General features: G+C 33.4%; 5 protein-coding genes across 5 annotated transcripts; all 5 read right to left on the bottom strand.

Annotated features, from left to right (window-relative positions):
* Nucleotides 1-2,177: 2,177 nt before the first annotated feature.
* Nucleotides 2,178-4,567, bottom strand: LOC127241712 (cytochrome P450 94A2-like). Its single transcript, XM_051260884.1, has 2 exons — nt 3,969-4,567; nt 2,178-3,120 (listed from the first exon to the last, which is right to left on the bottom strand). The coding sequence occupies exons 1-2, from the start codon at nt 4,565-4,567 to the stop codon at nt 2,178-2,180; spliced, it is 1,542 nt and encodes a 513-aa protein (XP_051116841.1).
* A 3,542-nt stretch (nt 4,568-8,109) lies between these two features.
* Nucleotides 8,110-10,470, bottom strand: LOC127241710 (cytochrome P450 94A2-like). Its single transcript, XM_051260883.1, has 3 exons — nt 10,466-10,470; nt 9,588-10,244; nt 8,110-9,052 (listed from the first exon to the last, which is right to left on the bottom strand). The coding sequence occupies exons 1-3, from the start codon at nt 10,468-10,470 to the stop codon at nt 8,110-8,112; spliced, it is 1,605 nt and encodes a 534-aa protein (XP_051116840.1).
* Nucleotides 10,471-13,484: 3,014 nt separating this feature from the next.
* Nucleotides 13,485-16,031, bottom strand: LOC127241709 (cytochrome P450 94A2-like). Its single transcript, XM_051260882.1, has 2 exons — nt 16,012-16,031; nt 13,485-15,063 (listed from the first exon to the last, which is right to left on the bottom strand). Exons 1-2 carry the CDS (start codon nt 16,029-16,031, stop codon nt 13,485-13,487), a joined length of 1,599 nt encoding a protein of 532 aa, XP_051116839.1.
* A 1,055-nt stretch (nt 16,032-17,086) lies between these two features.
* LOC127241674 (ubiquitin-conjugating enzyme E2 2) lies at nt 17,087-21,948 on the bottom strand. Its single transcript, XM_051260831.1, has 6 exons — nt 21,801-21,948; nt 21,218-21,351; nt 21,053-21,078; nt 19,979-20,068; nt 19,814-19,902; nt 17,087-17,545 (listed from the first exon to the last, which is right to left on the bottom strand). Exons 2-6 carry the CDS (start codon nt 21,340-21,342, stop codon nt 17,417-17,419), a joined length of 459 nt encoding a protein of 152 aa, XP_051116788.1. The 5' UTR covers nt 21,343-21,351; nt 21,801-21,948; the 3' UTR covers nt 17,087-17,416.
* Nucleotides 21,949-22,559: 611 nt separating this feature from the next.
* LOC127241673 (ribonuclease 3-like protein 3) lies at nt 22,560-23,969 on the bottom strand. Its single transcript, XM_051260830.1, has 3 exons — nt 23,597-23,969; nt 23,022-23,168; nt 22,560-22,923 (listed from the first exon to the last, which is right to left on the bottom strand). The coding sequence occupies exons 1-3, from the start codon at nt 23,957-23,959 to the stop codon at nt 22,627-22,629; spliced, it is 807 nt and encodes a 268-aa protein (XP_051116787.1). The 5' UTR covers nt 23,960-23,969; the 3' UTR covers nt 22,560-22,626.
* Between the last annotated feature and the right edge of the window lie 549 nt (nt 23,970-24,518).

The following is a 24,518-nucleotide window of genomic DNA, read 5'->3' as shown; positions in this document are numbered from 1 at the left end:
GCCCAAAATAGTGGGCTATGTTTGAATAAGATGCAATAAATGTGTGGTTATTTAAAAGGCTTAATTAAAGGGCATAAACAACCTAATCGTACTAGAGAGTAATAAAACAAGAGGGAATAATCTAGTAGAAAACATTCAATGCACAAATTCGGAAGAATAATAATGTCAAAAATTATACAAACTCATACTTATGTTATATATATATATATAAATAATATATTTTTCACAATATTGTTGTTACACAAAAATTTCATCGACAAGAGAAGATTGACTTGAAAATTTTCAATCAATACGGACAAAATTCGATTTAGGCCGATCAAATATAATTTTGACAGCGTCAAACCTTGTCATCAAAATTGGCCTAATCTTGTAGATGAAATGACTAATATTTCTCGGCCGAAGATTATTCCACGGCCAATTAGGCATAAGAATACTAGTCCAAATAATGATCGATAGCACAACCCAAGCGACGATCCATGTAAATTGGAGGATAATTAGTCGACAAGATAATGTGGATTGATTGGACATTAATCTCAGATCAGTACTATGTTGATTTGATTCGGTCAATACATATTTGACAATACGTATACATTACCAGAAATATATAAAATTGTCAAAATTTATCTCGAAATCTATACACATACAATACAAATATAAAATTTCACAATGCTTGCTTTTATATAATAGATCATTTGTTGCGCTATATAAAAAGATGCATTGTTTGTCTTGATTATAGATATTAACTTATATAAATCAGTAGTTAACTCAATGAGCATCCTAATTGCCGTTTTTCGGACTAAAAGAATTGCATATTATCTTTTTCTAAGAAGAATAGTATATATAAAAAAAAATGTTGACAATAAGAATTAAAAGCATAAATTGTATAGTTTTTTTTTCCTCAATCAATTTTTATATACTTTTTATGAGTGAATAATATTAATAAAAATAAAATTAAACAACATATTCTTTTTTTTTTTCACATATACATTTACTTTTGATAGTAGTAATATTTATGTATAAAAATATTTATAATCTTACTAAAAAGTAATATGATTATAAATAAATATGAAAATATAAATATTTATAATTAGCGTTAGACGGACTAAATTGAAAATATATATACATTAAAGATAGACCGATAAAGTATTATTTACTATTAAGATATTTATAGATAACACGTGTTATATACTGGTGTATAAATATGTAAAAAAGATGCATAAATAATAATAGTAACACTTTATTATTAATTTGTAGCCTCTCAAATGAAAAAGGTATTGGAGATAAGCATTTTTTCATAGAGCATTGTAAAATTTTTAAATTATTATTTTCAATATATGGTTTTTTTTTTTTTTTTTTTTTTTTGTATTTTAGAGCAATATCTCGACGATAGGTTTTAATTTTATCATTCGACACCGAAAAAAGTCTCGGACCGGTCATATGTCCTTATATGGCATTGTCCTTATATGGCATTGTCAGCACTAAGGTAGCGCTTCATGACATTTTTCCGTCAATGCCTGTAGTGCCGGCAATGTGATATAGGATCACGTGATTTTTCTAATGTTAAAAAGAGCAAAATTAAATTTTACTTTCAAAATATTGTCTTAAAATTACCTTCTTTTTTTTAATGTCTAAAGGTGGTAATTTTTTCTATTTTTACTTTTATTTTAGTATAAAAATTCAATTGTCTTTTCAATTTTTATTTTTTTTTATTTTTTGAAAATATAAGAAAAAAAATTAAAACTAGGAAATAAAAAACAATTTTATTTCTAAATTCATACTGTGAGTTTTTTTGGAATTAGTTTGAAAAAATTTGGTTTAAATTAAATTTTTTTTTCTATAATTTTAAAAAGTTGCGTTTATTTGAATTAGTAATCTTTGTTTGGATTTGAGGATTTTGATTTATATTGATTTGATAGGTAAAAAAATAATGATATAAAATATATATTAAATTAAATTTATAAAATGAAAAATGTATAATTTGAGAATTAATTTGTATTAATTATAAATAAACATTTACATTCTTTTTATTTAATTGTATTATATAAAAAATTTATTCTTTGCAAAATAATATATATATAGTATAATTTTATTAAGTTATTATTATTAAAATTATAATAACAATAACAATAATCAAATTGTTATCATTCATCGACCTCATTTTTTTCTACCAAACACTCTCATATACCTTCATTCCTAGCTTTGATTCTCACCGGAAAACCATCCTTCATTTTTATCGTCAACGCCGCCACAAGCACCGGCTCCGCCCCTTCCGCAGCCGGCACAACCCTAAACCGCCGCAAGACGGCGGCAACAATCCTCTTCATTTGAATAAAAGCCATATCTTTCCCCAAACATATTCTCGGCCCCGCCTGAAACACCGGATACGTGTACGGATCCCGCCCCACAAAACACCACTTCTCCTCCGGCGACCGCCGCTCCAACCACCGCTCGGGGCGGAACTCCGCCCAATCCTTCCCCCACACTTTCTCGACCCGCCCCATTGCGTACGGATGGTAGCTAACTCTCATTCCTTTCTTCACCACCGTCCCGTCTGGCAAAACGTCGTCGTTTCGAGCCGCCTTCCCGTCCACCGGCACCGGCGGGTAAAGCCGCATCGCCTCGCAAAGCGAAGCGTGCGTGTAGACCATTTCTTTAACCTCCTCGTACGCCGACGATGCCCCGGACATGTCGTCGATTTCCGTGAGGATTTCGTTCTCGACTTGCGGATGTTTGGATAGTAGCCAAAAAAACCACGTCAGCGCGACGGAGGTTGTGTCTTTTCCGGCGATAATGAAGCTTATCACTATATCTGCGACGAAGGTCTCGTCGGAATTCACCGAATTTAAGAATCGCGACAATAGATCATCAAATTGGTTGTTTGAGGATGGATTTTCCTTAATCTCTTGCATTTTTTGTCGAATGATTTTTAGCGCCAGTTCCCGGACTTCGCCGACGGCGATTTTCAGGTCCTTCTCCGACCCGATGTTCAAAAACTTTTTAATCTTCCACAAGTATGGAATGAACATCATGAATCTCGTGACGGAGAGCTCCGACGCCTTCTCAAATGCAACGGCGAATTTCTCCGTTGGTAGCGACGGCGATAGGTACTTCGGATCGTACCTGTTATATTTTGCATAATTTTAGAGTGAAAATCTATCAAATTCAATAGATTTAAGTAATAGTGCGCTAATAGTCTCACCCAATTATAAATATAATCAAATAATATTTGATAATTAGTCTATTGAATAATTTTTAGTTAATTATTTATTTTAAATGTTTAATAGATTAATTTGTTAATTTTATTTTTTTTAAATTCTGAAAACTAATTTCTTGTATACTACAGCATTTTACAATTATAAGTTTATTAAAAAAATAAATTAATCAAAATTTCACATAATAAAAATAAATATTTAGATGATTTATCTGACCTGTTTAAAAAAATATTAAACGAATTAACTGATCATTTTCGAGTTGAAATAATTTGAGCGGGTTGAATATAAATAGTCCGATCCGTCTAAAAATTCAACAAATTCAAACCAGACCCGACTAGACAATTTCCCAGCTCTAAGCACACTACACTACTTATATCTAAAATACTCCCTTCGTCCGTTATATATTAGTCCATTTGGATTCAGCATCGGAATTAAGAAGAATGAATATTCTACTGAAAAAGTGACATATAATTTAGGGTATTTTTGTAAATTTAGTTTAAAAGTAAAATAAATAAAGAGAGAATTTAATAAAATTAATGGTATTTGTTGTAATTAAATATTAACTAAAAAAGGTAATAATGGCCCGGTGGCGTGGGGTAAACTGTGTTCAACACCCCACGACTCCAAGTGACCTACGACATATAGTTCACCTAATGTAACTTGTTGTCGAACCTAAGTTCGATGGGGTTTAACCTGAGCTTATCTGCTGTATATTATTATGGCATAAAAAATAAATAAATAAATATCAAACAGTACCCGAAGGCGATTTTGCAGATATTGTCGAAGGCGAATCTGTGGAGAATGTCCTGAAAATCCAGCGGCGGCGCAGCCGCCTCCGCCGCCGCCGCATCCTGAAGGATCGGAATCAGGCGACCGGAGATCTCTGAATCAACGACGGTCTCCACGAATTTCCGGAGAGATTTGGTGTTGAATTCGTGGACGGCGATCTGGCGCTGCAACTTCCACATCTCGCCGTCGGAATTGAAAATTCCGTCGCCGAGGAAGTCGCCCAAACTGGTCCTGAAGAACTCTCCTTTATCGTAGTTTCCGAAATTGGTTTTGAGAACGTGCTTCACGACGGCGGGGTTCGCCGTGACGATGTTCGTGAGGCCGAAGTTCTGATTGAGGTAGAAAGTGAGTGTCGGAATCGACGTGGCGATGTCCGACGACCACTGGACGAATCGATGTCTGTTCTTGACGATGGCGAAGAAGGAGCCGAAAATAGGGTACGATTTTGGGAGCTTTGGGGAAGAAGAAGGGTGGGTTTGGTATTTGGGGGTCAGTTTGTAGAGCAGTAAGAAGATCAATGGCGGGAGGACGATGGAGAAGACGATGGGGGTTTCGAACAGGCTCATTGTTTTCGGAGAAATCTGGCACGTGCGGGTTGCAGGGGGAATGGGATTGTTATGTTGATGGTGGTGGGGGTTGGCTATATAAAAATACTATGAAAAGAATTTAAGTAATCTACCATGAATACAGTTATGTATTTAGAAAATATATTAGGAAATTACTGTGATAAAATTATATTGAAATTAATTAAGAAATAAATATAAGGTAAGGAATAATTGAGAATGAAGTATTTGTAATTGGACCAAATTATTGCTATAGTTGAGAATAAAGTATTTGTAATTGGACCAAATTATTGGAGTTGGAGATTGGTATCCACGCGCTCCGTTTTCGATGTATATTATACTGAAAATTAATTTTATATTTAAAATATTACATCAATATTTATTTATATTATATTATTCAACTATTCTGATTCAAAATTTTTAATGTTCAAATCCCAACTCTAAATTCAATCCCTAAAAACATGTGTTTGATCGTAGGTTTTTATATTTTTCACTACTTAACTTTTATATTATCCAATTTGTTATTTCACATTTGTAAAAATAGTTTCAATTGAGAACAAAAAAGATTAATTTTGCGTTATAATATAACTTTTCTCTAAATTATTTCTACAATGCTTTTTTTTTTTTTTTAATGTTCTTTGAATCCTTTTCTTCTTAATTCACCAATTTAGACAAATAATTCATTAATATATATATATATATATTTCTTTTAATTTCTTGTTTTTTTGACATGAAAATCTATAATCACTATTTTTTAAGTATATTTTGGATATATTTCTAACCGAATCTAATAGTTTGCAAATTATGCCCAATAAAACAAATCACACTAGGTTAATCATGTATGACAACCAAAATCCAGAGGCATCCATCGAAGATTTTGAACTCATAATCTTACAGTCACGAGTTCACCCTACATCACCAGATCATTTTTTACTGGACAAATAATTCAATTATTGATCGACAAATTGATGAATTAGAGTTTTTTGAAAAATATTCAAGCTCATGATTGGATCATGGTTCCAGTCGCATTTCAAACCAATGTGAAGTTTTTCGAATTCATAACAAGATTTCTTCGCAATTTTCACATTCTTCGTAAAAATCAACAAATGGATGAAAGAGGCATGATGTCAAGAAAATATTATTGCGCACCAAAACACTTTTATGAAGCTGAATAAAATCACTTAAAAAAGTTTTTCCAGGCTAAGAAGAAGCACAATTACGTCCTCTTTAATCCAAAAATTTTGGCAAAATAGCTTAAAATCATTTTCGAAATTCGCTGAAAATTCTCTTTGATTTTAAATTTCGTATTACCTACTCAAGATTTTCAAAATATTACATAAAAAAATCCTCTATGTTAGTACTTAATTACGATTGCAATTCACGCGCTCAGAATCGATAGTTAATAAAGGGTAACAGGACAGTTAATATTTCATGTGTTGAGGTGAGCATGACTGAACAGTACGACATACGTTACGATTATTGCGCTATAGTATACAAGTACAACACAAGGAGCAGTTGTATTTAGGCCATTGAATTGCAATTGCCATTAAATACTAATGGAAAGAGATTTTTATACAATATTTTTGGAATCACGAGTAAGTAATATGCCTAGTAATCATTACATAGTCCATATATATTTGAACTCACCGAAAAATCGGTTTTAAAAATTTCGAATTTAATTTACATTAATTAAACTTTCTCTAAGACAGTCAAGAAAGATTGGAGGATATGACCAAATATGGCCTTTGGACGAAGACAATTCGGAAGAAGGCACGGTCCTTTGGTAAAGGATAATCTAGCGAAGGGCGCAACTCCAAAACAAGGGCATCCAGAGGGAAGAACAAGGTACCCTGCGAGGGCAGTGCGGCAGTGACTATGTCCTCGAGAAGACAACGCCCTCGCCAACAAAAAGACACTGAGTCATCTGACTTTTCCGGCAGAAATGGATAGACCATGTCGATGACAGTTCCAAATACATTGAGACAAAGGAAAACGATAAGGACAAAGTGAAGAAGTTGGAATAAAAAACTTCCTATAATCTAGGAAGTGACAAAGTAGAGATTAGTTCCTAATGTTGGGGATTATAAATAGGCATTAGAACACAGCTTCACACACATGACTAGAGCGGTTAACGATCTGAGTCGAGTCGAGCCAAATTTTAAGTTTTTATTAACGTTCGCGAACAAAGCTCAGGCTCGTTCGTTAAGCTTTCGAGCTCGTTCGTAGTGTTTGAGTTCGGCTCGTTAAGAATTTTTGTTGTTTGAGCTCGTGTTCGTGTTCGTGTTCGGCTCGTTTAGGCTCGATTAAATTCGTTCGAACTCATTTGTCTTATTTTTTTAAAATTTATATATAAATTATAAAGAAAATTTAAAATTATTTTATTTATATATTTTAAATTAATATTTTATTTATTTATAAATTATAAATTTATATGTATATAAAATATTTATAATAAATATATTATTTAAACGAACGTATAACGAGCCTGTTTATGTTGTTCGGCTCGACTCGTTAACCTTCGCGAACGAGCTTTAACCGAGCCGAACCGAGCTGAGTTCACAAACTGCTCGGTTCGTTTAACAGCTCTACACATGACTCACTACACAACAAAGTTTTTTCTTTTTTTTTTTCTTTTTTTTTAAATAGTTTTCTTTAAAGCTTTATTTTTATTTTTCTTGCAAATTTATGAATTCAGCTTGCTTTACATTGCTTTCAGCATATTTCATCCAAATATGTTTAATTTTTTCTAGATTCATAGTTAGAGACACGGATTCCTTCGGAATTATTTTAATACGGCGCTGACCTTACAATTCAGGGCCGTACACTAGTTACTTTCGATTGTTCGAAGCCATCCAAGGTTAAGGACTGCACGACCCCATACCCGACAATAAGGGAATATCTGCTCAATGTTCAACAAGGCTTTTTGGGGTACTTGCTGAGACCCTAAGCCGATCTCCATCCTTTTATCGGCGACAATCGTTTGATTTCAAGGGCGAAAATTAAAAAATTATAAGAATATTTGGGACCTCACAAAATCCGGTTCCAAAACACGATGTTACTACAAGTAGCATATTATTTATATTAACGTAATATAAATACATCACATGAACTAAATAACACATGACACAACCTCACACATCATATCAAATAGTTGATTTTAGTATTTGATACACTCATATACAACATACGTTTTAATTATGAACATATAACACATGTAATAAAGACATGTGTTGTGAGACATGTGCTGTGTGTTTGTTTGGACCTTTAAATTTTGAATTATGATTTGAATAGTAAAAATTTTGAATTAAAATAGTTGTACGATGTGATATAAATAAATGTTGATGTGATGTTTTGAATGTAAAATTAATTTTTAAAATAATATAAAAAATAAAAAATAGATATTTGATTTAATGTTTTGAAACGGGGAGGAAATTTTGGACAAATAGTCAATTTTTTTTTGCAAATTCTCTCAAACAAACACACCCAAATTTGTATATTCTATATGTGCACGATACTGATTTTTCAAATCAAGGCAAGAACCATTCCTATATACCGTTATTCCTAATTTCGATTCTCACCGGAAACCCATCCTTCATTTTTATCGTCAACGCCGATACAAGCACCGGCTCTGTCCCTTCCGCCACTGGCACAACCCTAAACCGCCGCAAGACGGCGGCAACAACCCTCTTCATTTGAATAAAAGCCATATCTTTCCCCAAACATATTCTCGGCCCCGCCTGAAACACCGGATACGTGTACGGATCCCGCCCCACAAAACACCACTTCTCCTCCGGCGACCGCCGCTCCAGCCACCGCTCGGGGCGGAACTCCGGCCAATCCTTCCCCCACACTTTCTCGACCCGCCCCATCGCGTACGGATGGTAGCTAATTCTCATCCCTTTCTTCACCATCGTCCCGTCCGGCAAAACGTCGTCGTTTCGAGCCGCCTTTGCGTCGACCGGCACCGGCGGGTAAAGCCGCATTGCCTCGCAAAGCGAAGCGTGCGTGTAAACCATTTCTTTAACCTCCTCGTACGCCGACGATGCCCCGGACATGTCTTCGATTTCCCTGAGGATTTCGTTCTCGACTTGTGGATGTTTCGACAACAACCAGAAGAACCACGTCAGAGCGGCGGAGGTGGTGTCTTTTCCGGCGATAATGAAGCTTATCACTATATCCGTGACGAAGGTCTCCTCGGAATTCCCTGAATTTAAGAATCGCGACAATAGATCGTCGAATTGGTTGTTTGACGATGGATTTTCCTTAATTTCTTGCATTTTTCTTCGGACGATTTTTAGTGCTAATTGCCGGACTTCGCCAACGGCCATCTTGAGCTCCTTCTCCGACCCGATGTTTAGAAACTTTTTAATCTTCCATGAGTATGGAATAAATGTCAAAAATCTTTCTTCGGAGAGCTCCGCCGCCTTCTCGAATGCGACCGCAAATTTCTCCTCCGGCAGCGACGGGGAAAGGTATTTTGGATCGTATCTATTAAATTTTGCATATATTTAAAATTAAGATTATCCAAATAATAATATTATGAATAGTCTCACCCAATTAAAAATAAAAAAATTAAATAAAAGGCGAAGCAAACAATCTAATAATGAAGATATAGTAAAGTAAGGTATATTCAATTAAAATTTTATTGATTTTTTTAGGATTGAAGACAACCAAATTTAAAAAGTTATAGATACAGTATAGAATTTGACTTGATCTTTTATATTGATTTAAATGAATTGTCAAAATATTGACAAGATTGTTGAGAACAGAAAATTGAAAAACAAAATTTAATATTTGTAAATAGTATAAAAATAATAAATATATATAAAAATACAAAAAGAACACATTCTTAGAATTATTTTTTATATACAAAATTTTAAAATTTTTATTATTTTTTCCTATAATTTTAGAAAAAAAAATTAAAAAAATTCAAACTAAATATCTTCATAGTTTGTGAAATCAGAAGAAAACCCATAAAATCTCAAACCTATTAACCACTGATATCCAAAATATCAAACAGTACCCGAACGCGATTTTGCAGATATTGTCGAAGGCAAATCTGTGGAGAATGTCCTGAAAATCCAGCGGCGGCGCAGCCGCCTCCGCCACCGCCGCATCCTCAAGGATCGGAATCAGGCGACCGGAGATCTCTGAATCAACGACGGTCTCGACGAATTTCCGGAGAGATTTGGTGTTGAATTCATGGACGGCGATCTGGCGCTGCAACTTCCACATCTCGCCGTCGGAATTGAAAATTCCGTCGCCGAGGAAGTCGCCCAGATTGGTCCTGAAGAACTCTCCTTTATCGTAGTTTCCGAAATTGGTTTTGAGAATGTGCTTCACGACGGCGGGGTTCGCCGTGACGATGTTCGTGAGGCCGAAGTTCCGATTGAGGTAGAAAGTGAGTGTCGGAATCGACGTGGCGATGTCCGACGACCACTGGACGAATCGATGTCTGTTCTTGACGATGGTGAAGAAGGAGCCGAAAATAGGGTACGATTTTGGGAGCTTTGGGGAAGAAGAAGGGTGGGTTTGGTATTTGGGAGTCAGTTTGTAGAGCAGTAAGAGAATCAATGGCGGGAGGACGATGGAGAAGACGAACAGGCTCATCGTTGAGTTTTGGTGGCACGGGATGGGCACGTGCGGTCGTACGGAGGGATTGATTTGTTGATGGTATTGGCTAAATAAAAATGATATGAAAACAATTTAAGTAATCTACCGTAAATATATTTACCGTATTTAAAAAATATATAAGGAAATTACCGTGCTAAAATGGTATTGAAATTAATTAAGAAATAAATACTTCTTCCTTCCGTAAAGAGAGTAACGCTTATTTTTTATTTTATTTTCTTTTATGTAAATTTTGATAATTAGTATTATATTGTGTGATATAAAAATAACAGCATGTAATATTTTCTTCGTCCTCCTCTAAGGATCACATTAATTTTTGTTTCATTGTATTTAACATTAAAAATATTTTTATATTTGTATAATTTTACAATTTTTTTAATTTGTACTAAGCTTTTGATATAATAATTAATATTCAAATATTAGCAAGTAAAAAATAAATGGCTTTTGAAATTGAATTTTATTATTTTATTTTCTTTAAAAAATACTATTAAATTAAATATTTACTCTCCGTTCCATATTTATTTATCTCGTTCGGTTTTGTTTGGTTTTTGACAGAATTTTAAAAATATAATATTATATCGAGATTCAATAGAAATAAAGGTTAACGAAATTAAATTAATCTTATTTATTGTATATTACTTCATCCGTTATTGAAATTTATGCCCATTTTCTTTTTGAGTTGTCATCGAAAAATATTCTCATTTTTTTTAAGTAAAAAAAATTTTATTTTTGTACTATTTTTTACTATAAAAAAAATAAAATTAACAATTATTACTCACTTTTACAATTTTTTTTAATTGAAATTAAAAAAATAAAAGAATTTAAAATAAATAAATATAAACTGACAGTGTAAACTAAAATCGATGGTTTTGAAATGAAATAATTAAAATTTTGGAAGATTTAATTTCGATTTGACCTTTCAAAAAATTGAAATTAATAATTTTGATCCGAACTATTTGAGCAAATTTATTTTGGTATTTTAAATATATATATTTTTAAAATATTATTTAAAATATATAAAATTTTAAAATATTTGTAATTTTTATATTTACATCTAAACGTTTTCTATCTTATTCATATTATTATAATAAATTATTAAATACATATAAAATAATAACTATTTATTATCACATGTTCTCATTCACAATTCTTTAGCAAAAAAGTTGCTACTTGTAAGTTTTTAAACCTGGTTTTATTATTTTCAATTCTTTTTCCCCTAAAAAATATTAAATAAAATATTTATTTTTTATTTATTATATTATACTAAAATTTATTTTTAAATTCAAAATATTACATCAATATATATTTATTTCAAGTCAAATAATTATTTTAATTCAAAATTTTACTATTTAAAATCAAAATATTACTGGTAAACACACTTTCATGGTTAAATTCGATTAATTAAGAACTCAAACTATGTTCTAAAAATTGTTAATAACAGAAAAAAAAAAATCATTACAAACTATTATTGTATTTTTGTGTAAAAAATAAAATGAAGTATAAAATTATTTTAATATTTGTAAAAAAAATAACAAAAAAAATAAATTTCAAATTACTGTTCAAACTTCTTTTTTTCAAAATTCAAAATTAATCTTCTTAAGATCTATTCTAAACTAATGCAAAAACAAAAGTATAAGGCGATCTCCAACCCTACACTCTATTTTTGCAGTTGTTACAGTAAAAATGTAATTGATCTACAGTAATTTTAATCCAATCATAAACTTTAATTTTTACTCTAAAAAGTATATTTCCTATATATTCCTCTTTTATATTATTTTATATAACTTTTCATATTTATAAATTACACTCCAACTTAATTTATTTTTACATTAGATCCATACATATATAATTTATATTACTTTTCAACAGTAAAATTATATATCAATTTAGAAAATAAAATTATACATTATTTTTTTAAAAAAAAAATTATATTATTTTTCAAAAACTAAAATTATATCACTTTTAAAAAATAAAATTATACATTATTTTTCAAAAAAAATAAAATTACATACAAGGAGGAATTTGAGGTTGGGTTAGAGCCCTCCGCCCATTTTTTGTACAATCCACTGCATAAATGCCGTAGGTTGGAGATGATCTGAGTCCAAAGACAAAATTTTATGAATTCTTGGTCGTTTGAAAATCCATCCAAATTATATCGATGAAGGCCATTTAAGACTGGTTCAATCGATCAGTTAGTTTATAAATATTTCTAAATAAAAATAAATCATCAATATAATAATTTATACTTCTTCCATCCAGCTAATTATGTAACTTTTTTATGGAACACAAAGACTAAGAAATAACGATATTTTAATATAAAATGAGATAATAAATAGTAAAAAATGAAGGTATTATAAAAAAAAATTATTAAAAATATGATGCGATAAGTAGAAAAATTAGTAGCAAATTGAATTTTTGGCTAAGATTCGAATAGTAACAATTTTAAATTGAAATAATTCTTTTATGTTTTGAATGTAAAATTAATTTTTAATATAACACATAATATAAAAAATAGGTGTTTGATTTTATATTTAAAAAAAAATAATAATAAAATAGATAAATAATACTCCATTCATCCCAATACAATAGTCTTGTTTACCATTTTTATTGGTCTCAAAATAATAGTTTTATTTTCATAAATAACAATATTACCATAAAATTATCCCTACTTTTTCATTTTTATTACATAATTGTCACTATTGTTTATACTAATACACTCACAATGGCAAAAAAGTATTTTATCCATACTTTTTACCAACTACCAATATAATACTCCTTTCGTCCCGTTGGAAGGGTCGCGTTTGCTTTTTGCACGTAAATTTTTGAATATTAGTATTATATTAGATTATAGTAAAAAAGACAAAAATACCCCTATTAGTATGGTGTAATATAAAAGTAAGGGTATTTGTGTAATATATTGTAAGTTGAAAGGGTATTTATTATGTTAAGTAGGTAGGACAATTACTAAATTAAAAAATGGTAACTTTGTTTTGGGACGGACAAAAATGGAAAATGGTAACCTTTCGATGGGACGGAGGGAATGAGGATCAATATTCCTTAAATATGGTGTCCAACCTAATTAAGATTATAGTTTTGTGATGGAGAGAATATAAATTTGATAAAAAAAAAACACATTATGAATAACATAATTATATCAGATAGATGAAGTTATATATATATATTTATGTTCGACTTGTTTAAATTTTTTTAAAAAAAACTTATAATAAATTTGAATAAATCGAAATACGCCGAGCTTGCGAACCGTTTATTTATTTTTTCACAGTCGGTCTTAACTACTCTCCTCGGACCTCGCCTCAATCCTCACCGGAAAACCACCCTCCATTTTCGCCGTCAAGTTGGCGACATACACCGGCGTGGCTCCTCCCACCGGCACCACCCTAAACCGCCGCAAGACGGCGGCAACCACCCCCTTCATTTGAATAAAAGCCATGTCCTTTCCGAGGCATATTCTCGGCCCGGCCTGAAACACCGGATAAGCGTAGGCGTCTCGGCCCACAAAAGCCCATTTATCGGCGGCGGCATCCCAATCCAGCCACCGCTCGGGCCGAAACTCGGCCCAATCCTTTCCCCACACCCTCTCGGCCCGGCCCATCGCGTAGGGTAGGTAGCCAACTCGCATCCCCTTCTTCACTACCGTTCCGTCCGGCAAAACGTCGTCGTTTAAAGCTTCTTTCGAGTCGAACGGCACCGGCGGATAAAGTCGCATTGCTTCGCAAAGGGACGCGTGCGTGTAAACCATTTCTTTCGCTTCGTCGTAAGCCGACGCTGCCGTTTTCGGCTTCCATTTTTTCAACTCTTTCATTATCTCGGCTTCGACTCCGGGATGGTTCGACAGTAGCCAGAAAAACCACGTCAGCGCGGCCGAGGTAGTGTCCCGTCCGGCAAGGATGAAACTTATTACAATGTCCGTCGCAAAGTTTTCGTCGGTATACCCCGAGACCAAGAATCTCGAGAGAAGGTCGTTGTCTTTGTCCATATTAGGCTGATCGAGCGACAGTCGTCGCTCGATTTTTTTCTTTTTCTTCCTAACCATATTCGTCGCGAATTCTCGGACTTTTCCGACGGCGACATTTAATTTCTTCTCGGACCCGACGTCAAGAGCTTTCTTGATCCTCCAAACGAGCGGAAACAATTCGAGGAACCTCTTGCCGGAGATGTTCACCGCCGCGTCGAAAGCGGCGGCGAACTCGACGCTGGGAAGCGCGGGCGACAGCGATCGGGGATCGTATCCGAACGAGATTTTGCAGATGTTATCGAAGGCGAATCGCTGAAGCACGTCTTGGAAATCGACGGCGGCGTTTCCGGCGGCGGCGGTCGCCATGATCGGAATCAGGCGGCCGGAGATTTGGGAATCGACGACGGTCTCGACGAATCGCCGGAGGGATTTCGTGCTGAATTCGCTGCTAGCGATGTGCCGTTGGAGCTTCCATTTCTCGGCGTTGGAGTTGAAAATTCCGTCGCCGAGAAGGTCGTATAACGTCGACCGGAATACTCGGCCTTTGTCGTAGTTGTCGAAATGGGTTTTGGTAATGTGGCGGACGACGGCGGGGTCGGCAGAGATGATTTTCCGGCCGGCGAAGTCGCGGTGGAAGGAGAGAGTGAGCGTCGGCGCGGCGAGGACGATTTCCGACGTCCATAGAGTGAATCTTCCTCTGTTTTTGAAGAGTAGGAAAAGGGAAGGTAAGAGTGGATAAGATGTTCGAAGATCAGAATCATTAGTTGTGAATGAAGCTTTTAATTTGGTTACGACAAAGAAGATTATTATTGGAAAGAACAAGGAAAAGATTAGTACTGAGGTTGTGAGGACACTCACCATTGTTATTATTATTATCTTTCTTTGGTGTTTGCTGAGAGAGAAAAAGACATGAAAGAATTTTGTCTCGCCAAGGATATATAATATACTTAATCCATCGCATATATCGAATTTTGATGACGTGAGAACCTGCACTAGTTATTCGACTTAAAATACTTTTTAATCATATGTTATATTGAATAGTAAATTATCTATTAATGAAAGATAAAATAGTTTTTTAACATTAATAAAAACTTAGTAGTATTATTTAATCTTGTCTATAAGAAAATAATTTATTATAATATTATCATTTTGGCTTTATTTTATTTCGAATTATAATAAGGCATATTAAATTCATAATTAAATTGGATAAAATAATATTATATGTGTTAATTGTTCAAAGTAAACATATTCTTATTATATTTACTTATTGAGTTGAAAATCAATAAAACACTATAGAGTTTATATATTATACTGATTTGATTTAGCCAACAATCAAAATTATAGAAGACATTATAATAACATACATCACACTATTTATGTAATACTAATACATAAAATAAGAAGACGAGATAATTGTCCATGTTATCACGGATTTCAATTATATATATATATATTTATAAAATACACTATAAATATGTATTAATGTAAATTAAAACTATGTAAATGTTTATTTAATTTTTATGTGTCGAGCGAGGCAGGTGTAACCTCCCCTAAGATCTTTGATATTTTAGTTATAGGCTATTTATGGAAGTTTGGCGGATGGGATAACACGATCTTTGTGATTTTGTGGGATTTTATGTCTTAATAAATGCTACTTTTCGACAATAATTAAGGGATAATCTGGTGGTGTGGTGATAGACTAGTGATCGTGAAGTCATCGGTTCAAAATGTGGAATTACTCAGTACACTACGGAATAAAATATTGTATTCCGTAATAAATAATCTAATAGTGTGAAATGGACTTATAACTGTGAAAGTCACAAATTCAAACTTATGGCACCTCAAGGTCTTGTCTAACATCGCTGGTGGGAAACATACATTACAATCCTCACTTTACCAACATAGGCCGAGGAGTTGTGCATTTGGAATGGTCTTCTTATATAGCTGGTTATTGAAAATGGGCAAAAATTGTCAAGCCTATTGCAAAGTGTCGATATCTTTCCACGATTTGGCGTCTTTCGTTAATCTTTCCATACTTGATTCATTATAAGATCTGTGTTTTCAAGCACAAGGAGCTACATACTAGATAAATGAAGCTTATCTCTCTTAGTCATATTCCTCTATATGTACATTAAAATCAAATAATTTGTATACATAAATATTTTACATATAACATAAATAAATAATGAATTCCTATTTAGATTGGGCTTTGGAGAATACCCCTTTTGTCCGGGCCCAGCTCTACCATGACCTTTGCAGTCAAGAGAAAATTAACGAAAAGTAATTACAATCGATTATATTTTATTTTGGTCTAAGAAAAATCATAAGGTATGAGCGCCCCAAATTCCTTGCGGCAAAGAGTTTGCTTATTATACTCAACCCAATGCAACTTACAATTCTTCAGAAGATATTGGTGCCCAATAGCCATGGTTAAAAGTGGAAGAATTTTTTCGCCAAACTCAAACTTGGACGGAACACTTCGAGACTTTTCTTGCAACATTCCTTATTTGTTGTCTTTTTATCTTTGGACAACATTTTCCCTCAATTTTTTGACAAAATGGATTATCGAATACTTCTACACTTTGCCGTTTTTGGATATGGGGACGGTAAAACATTTTGGAGCTATCTGTAAAATCTTTTGTAGTGACTATTTTGTTGGACTTACACCATAATCACAAAAGATTCAGTGTAACTTGTCTATTTTCTAACTTTGTAGGATGCTTTTCGATTCTTGTTAGAGCCGTATATTTATTTTATTGAATTCTTTTTTTAAAATATACAATATTTAATTATAAGCAAATAAACATACATTTTTTTAATGACTACAATACATATATATATATATATAAACAATACACCTTAGAATAGAATAAATGCTTGAACTAATAATGGCTAGACATTACAAGACAACAGCAAGCAAAGCAAAAGAGGCTTCCCAACAAGTCAAAAACTGTTCCAATTGCACCTTACAAATCCCAAACCAAAACGAAACCAGTTCGGACAACAACAACAACCTCACAACGGTTCATAAATATAAACATCATACAGTGCAAAGTATTACATAATTTATATGTATATATATAGATAAGTAGTGACAAATCCGCCAAACAGCTTAATAATCAAATTAACACCGAAACAAGAAGCATTCCACGCACAATCGAAGAAACCGTATTAAAGTTCCATGACAAGGCAGCCTTCTGAATGCCTGCACACAATACGGCCAACTGCTCTGTCCTGTCCGGTGTTTAGTCCGCTGTCCAGCTTTGCTCGACAATCTCCCTGACTCTGCGGTTGTACTCTCGCTTGTTCTCACTGAACATACGAGCGGCTTCTGAATTTGCCGGAGAATTGGGGTTGGGGTCGCACAACAGCGACTGCAAAATTAACACGACTAAGAACATTTGTGATGTTACTCTAGCAACATTTTCATGAATTGGAAATTTCATGTAGTTGAAGTAATGGGTACTTTATCATATGAAGAAAAGGAATTACGGTGAAAAAGAACATTCAATGTTCAATTTCTCATCTCCACAATGAGTTGAGAGCTCATAGAATTCTCGATTATTAATCGAGCAAAGTAAGATCAATTAGAAGCAATTAACAAACAGCTCAAATACGCTGAATAAGAAGGTAAAAAAGGTTCTATTTTACTAGTGTCTTAAACTTTATTTTCGCACTATTCATCAAAATTTCTCTTTGACACATATTACATTTAAAACCTAATTTCATTTAGAGTATCACGTCAAAAACTTGTTCTATGCTCAAAACATCACATTCCGACGCGTATTTACATAACATCAAACACCTATTTTCAACTTAACTTTTTCTTGTTTCCAAAACTTCAAGACACATCCAAATCATATCTAAACACAACCTTCGTTATTTAATGTTGAACTTTGTTTGTTTTCTTTTCTAATTGAGCTCAAGCTCGAGCCAAAAATTATTGTATCAAGTCGAGTTCAAACTAATTTTTAGAATCATTCATTTGAAATTCTCTAATTGTGAATGTGTGACACAAGTGATTGGAAGGCGGATGTAGTGACAAAACCTTCGGGTGCGTCTACGTCATGAGATTAGTTGATATTATTTAATCCCAGTGTAACATCCCGGACTTTTGGCTATCTTACTCAAAAAGGGGGTCAGGGGGCTATTCAGAAGAAGTAAACACGGCCTCTACGTGTAGAAATTGGAAAGGGAGTTGGCGCAAATTTATGCTCACAAGAAGCAAACACATACAGGAGTCGCAGAAAGGTGTGTGGTTTGAGAAAGGGAAAGGACAAATTGATATCCATAAGTACACACTCACTGAAAAGAACAGATAACCTACTCATTCTTTAAGTAGAGAATCACTGCTCTAATGAAGGATTTGAGTCGATAATTTTCACTAATCACTATTGAAATAAGCAAACTATAGAAGAAATTGGATACAAGCAGAAGAAACCAATATGTACGAAGGCCATATTTACTGCTGTTATGCAGTTGGAAAAAGGTAAATGGACTGTCAACTGGAACAGGAACATTCTACTTTCACTAGCATATAAAAAAGTATCAAATATTTCACTTTGTCGACATACGGAAACAGAAAAGTAAAAACTCTGTTTTGTTTGATGGATTTGGATTTAAGGGCGGGTTTTAAGTGTCTTTAAATGACACCCTCAAGTTCATTTGTCTAATTTGGTAAGACGGCGGGTTTCAAACCTACAAAGTCAAATGCTCTTTAATACCTTGTTATTTCAAATGCTTCGTAATACCAAAGAACAAATTTAAATTTCATAGCATTTCAAATCTGAAGTAAATCAAGGGTGTGTTTGTTTGGGGGTTTAGATTTTGAATTGGGATTTGAATAGTAAAAATTTTGAATTTGAATAGTTGTATGATGTGATATAAATAGGGGTTGATGTGATGTTTTGAATGTAAAATTGATTTTTAGTATAATATAAAAAATGAAAAATAAGTGTTTGATTTGATGTTTTTAGGGGGAAAAAATGGAATGAATAGTAGAAATTCAACAAAATCTTTCAAACAAACACACCCCAAATTCATTTAGGCCCCGTTTGTTTGAAGGAATTTAGTTAAAGGTATTTCAAATGACTCCATCGAATTCATTAGGGTCTTTTGGCAATGCGATGGATTTCAAATCTCCAAAGTTGGCCTTTAATATTTTAGATAATCTTTATACTGTGTCATTTCAAATATTTTCTACAACCAAACGATGGGTTTCTAAATTATGAAGTATTTTAAATCCTAAGTAATTCAAAGCCCTATTTGTTTGGAGGGATTTTGATCAATAAATGTTTCGTTTGGCAATGCGATGGACTTCAAATCTCTTAAGTTGGTTGTCCTAATATTTCAAATACTCTTATTGTCTCATTTCAAATATTTTTTGCAACCAAACGGTGTGTTTTAATAATGAAGTATTTCAAATCCCAAGTATGAATCCATTCATTTACATTCCAGCCTCAAGTCCAAATCCATCCAACCAAACGGGGCACAAATCCATTCATTTAAAATCCACCCACAAGTCCAAATCCATCCAACCAAACGGGGCACAAATCCATTCATTTAAAATCCACCCACAAGTCCAAATCCATCCAACCAAACAGGACCTAAGTACCATGAGTTACTCAAAACTAAGAGGGTACCTGGATCGATGTAAGTATCGCTGCAACATCATATATAGGACTCCATTGATTCTGAAGGATGTCCAAGCATATGCTTCCATCCGCATAAACTAATCAAAAGTTTAAGGTTACGAGTCAAAAACCTTAAATTGATGCTAAAGTAAATTCTTCGAGGCAGTGTCTTACTATTTGGATGGAACATTCGAGAAACAAATCGAACAGTTGGAGGTTTGTTCGGATAATCTTCTGTGAATTGAAGGGTCAGTTTGAACGTACCTGTCATACTCAAATAACAGCCACGGCATATGAGTTGCTGAGGATAGCATGAACAATGATCATCCGCACAAATTAAATACTTATTTTAGCGGAAGAGAAATGTATAAATCTCTCCTTTTGTCACTTCAATGGTTAATATTCATTAATGCACTTTCTGTAAAAATTGTCGCATGTAAAAAGAAGCATGTAATGCACATGTCACTCTGTATTCAAGAAGTACGCCCGTGCATCCAACCCAACTGCAGTTGGTGACTTTCAGAAATTGAAAACCATGACGCAAAGTGATAGAAACTACGATAAATGCCGTCATTTCAAATCCATCAGAGTGACATTACTAAAAATAGACACCGTCTGGTTTATCGACACTTGTAAACAATACACAGGAGATAAAAGAAATCGATCTGCTCTTTAAATATAAAATAAAGCAAGTGAAAAAGACAGCCATTCGATATAAGTTTAGAAGTCATCTTTCCAAAAAACATTATATATAGATTTTTAAATCTCAATAATCAATATTAAGGTTTTTCACACTATGAATACGATGAACAGCTGTCTGGAAAGAATCATCGCTTTCATGTCTTATCTTCGACAAAACTATTGTACCGAAAATAAAGAAATAATCCCAAAGAGAACATCAGACATTGCCCAATTGTGTGCAACATTAATGACCAACAAAAGTAACAATCTACAACTAATAAACAACGAACTCAAGGAATTCCTATTCCCTCAAGTAAGCAGTAACATGTTCACTCAAAGATAGTCGAATTACCAGCAAACTCAAGTGTTCAGAAAACAAACCATCATCGAGCACAAATTAATCATTGCAAATCGTAACAAAAACTGTGTTCACTGCCCCAAAGAATTACTCAACAATTAATCATGGACAAGCAACTGTGATTTTCGATACGTTCATATAAAAGCATCGAAAAAGAGCACCAAAGAAATGCGAAGTGGTTGGCATTCATAAGCCCAAGAATGACTCACCTCCGTCCCACGGCGTATCATCAGGACTGCAATCCACACAAGAAAAAGAAACCACGAAACGGCTTATCCAACTATACTCAAAACCTTTGTATAATTTGATACAAACGAAAACACTAATATAGTATAGACGAGTCGATTTTTTCAAATAGAGAACAATGATCTCACCCGAATATCACTGCATTCCAGAGCATAATATTATTATCTTGTGGCGCCCCGCTAATTCCGGCCGGCGGATCCTGCTGCAACCTCTTGAAGTCCCTCATCAGTCTCTTCCTAGCCGGCGTAGACATCTCCAACAACTGCAAATCACAAGAACAAATTCACACAAATAGCAAACAAAATTCAGATTATCACTAGTTTTTTTGAAAAAAGGCAAAACTTAAAAACCTAATCCTTATCTCCCTCTGCCTATCATCCGATCTACAATCCGAAACCCTATCAATCGAAACCCATACCCAAATTAGGTCATCTAGGGCACCATATGTTTCCTCACAATTACAAATTCCCAAAATGAATCATCCAGATCAATATCCCCATTCAATTAACAGCAAAGAAACCCTAAAATAAACTCCACAGCTAAAAGAAGAGAAAAAGAGAAGGAATTTTAGGGTTTCGCTCCAACCACAATCACACGATTCAGATATATTTATCGGATCGGGAGATCTACTCTCCGATCAATTCCATTAGATCACAGAAACCAAAAGATATAGATACTATGATGCCAATACAGATTAGCTAGTTAATTTACCTGTGAGGGAACTTTTCCTGCAAAGTCTTGGGCAGCTTCGAAGCGAAGAGAGGGGAGAGGGGAAGAGGAAAAATTGAATCTTTATTGCATTTCATCCATTTCTTTTTTGAATTTATAATTAAAAATAATATTAATGTGATGCATGAATGATTGATTGCTGGGGTGGGGCGGGGTGGGGTCGGAATCATTAAAGGGTGGGCGTAAGATATCACCACATTCTTACCGGCGCCATTGCTATTTATGGTTCGTCTCCATCCAGCATTGATGCACCTTTAAATGCACATAGCAAATTTATGACCTGAGATTTGAATCATTTTGAGTGTTTTTGGTACGAAGTAGAAACTGCGGTTGGTAATATGTAATTCAATTTACAATTACACTAACATTTGGAACTATAAAATGAAAAAAATATATATATATTCAATAAAAAGATAAAAGTATATATTTAATTTGTTAAAAAGTTCTATCTATAATTAATGTAAATTAATTTATTAAAATTAAAAATAAAAGAACTATATATAGAGAGATTATATGCGACTATTATGTTGAATGCTGATTTTTTTTTTTTTTTAAAATAGTAAAATATTATATATATTAGAAGTCGTGTCACTAAATAATTAGTTGGACAAACAAACTCAATTAAAGAAAAAAATTGTTAAAACACTTTTTGGGTCGACTAACTATTATTTATGCAATTACCGATATTTTTCCGGTCGAGTCACAAATTCGATTAGCATGGTTTGCAAGCTATTACTAATCTATATTCGAAAGAATAATTGCTGTAAAAATATACATTAAAAACATAATGAAGTATAAAGCATATAAATCAAGAACTATTACAAGTAGAATTTTCATTTTCATCTTGGACAACATTTAGGGCTTCGACAACTTGGGAGTATGCATCTAATGCTGCTCTAGTTTTGGCTATAGTCCTTTTAGCTTTGTAAGTCGCCCTCCCGGTAAATCGTCCATTTACGACGAACTCAACTGTTCCATTGTCTTTCCACGTGTCTTTTATCACCAATGAGAGTTTGTTTTTCTGACAAATTTCGTGTAATTTTGTCATTGGATGCGTTGGAAGATTTTCTGGAGTGATAATTGGTTCGAGCAAGCGTATTGTAATCTGCTTTGTGAAAACAAAAAATATATATTTGCTGAAATGAAAAGGATATATAATTTACAAATGGTAAAATTACGATGGAATGTAATAGATTAACGTACCTCAGATGTTGTGTCCATAGAAGAGTTGGAGTCGATAAATATGGCTCCAATCAAAGCCTCGACAATGTCCGCAAGTACCTTTGGGGCATCGATCAATCCACACGAATGCAACGGGTACTTCTTCATTTCATTCCTAAAGCCTTCGATCTATAGCCAATATACATGCTCTGATTATTTATGTTTTCAACTTTGGTTTGACGTTACTGATAAAAACTTATCTCTCTATTTATACAAATATATATATATACCTACTCCGTCTCATAAAAAGGATATCATTTTTCATTTTTGTTTGTCCCAAAACAATAATATCATTTTCTAATTTAGTAATTCTACTATTTAGCTAACACAATGAATATCCTTACAACTTTCAATATATAACACAAATATCAATACTTTTATATCAAACAATCTAATAAGGGCATTTTTATCATTTTCACTATAATCAATATAATACTAATATTAAAAAAATCTACGTCCAAAAAGTAAATAGTGTTGATTTTATAAGACAAATGTAGTATTTATTATATATTCAATATTTTACTATTTTCAAAATACGTCAATAAGAGATTAATGACCTGTATTGGCAACAAAGGAATGCGATGACGAAGGAATTTATGGAGCTCATTCTTCAACGCGGCACGCGCAAGTTTCTCGGTGTCCACATTAATAGCTCGGATCTTTGTTAACTCGCCGGGACTTAAGCGCGTGTATAAAGAATATTGCCAAGTGGCTAATATGAAACTCAATGCGGCGTCACCAAGATACGCCAAACGCTCCAACGAGGAACAACCCTCCTCGAACGAGTGATGGGTGAAAACTTGTCTCAAAAGAATTGGATCCCGGAATTTGTACCCGATCATCTCTTCGACTCGATCTTCCAACGACATTTGTTGCTCTTGATGATCTTGTTCTAAAAGAAGGGCTTGCAATGAATACATCGTATCTTCTTCTTCTTCTTCCATGGTAGGTATTTGAATTTCCTTTGATTTTTTTTGCATTTTTCCTTAAAGTATGCAAATGTGTCTGTATATATATATATATATATGTATATATATTCTTGACCAAATGTATTACATGAGTTTGACAAACTAAACGAGCATGAAGAGTGACAACCTTTGTAATGAAATATTAATAAAATGGAATTTTGGTGAATTGGAGAGCAAGTAAGTTGCTAATACTAATAGATAAATTGTGTGTTGATTTATTCAATGCATGCCAATTCCCAATGGACTTTGCCTCCTTTAATTTACTTGATTACGTGCTTAAAGGTCTATTGTGTTGTCGATATAAACTTTTAGATCGACGTATTTTTTATATTAGATATAAAAAAATTATATCGATAATATAAAAAAATAATATTTTATTTTAAATTAAAATAAAGGATATATATACTATTATATAGTTAATACGTGACACTCCGGTCCGCAAAAAATACGAAGTGTACAATAACTATATGACACTCCGGCCCACAAGCCACGCAATGTCGGACATGTCGTG

The sequence above is a fragment of the Andrographis paniculata genome, unplaced genomic scaffold (assembly GCF_009805555.1).
Source record: "Andrographis paniculata isolate CXL003 unplaced genomic scaffold, ASM980555v1 Contig83END, whole genome shotgun sequence".
NCBI classification, from domain to species: domain Eukaryota; kingdom Viridiplantae; phylum Streptophyta; class Magnoliopsida; order Lamiales; family Acanthaceae; genus Andrographis; species Andrographis paniculata.
Note: the sequence above shows the minus strand (reverse complement) of the source record. Positions and strands in the feature narration are given on the sequence as shown.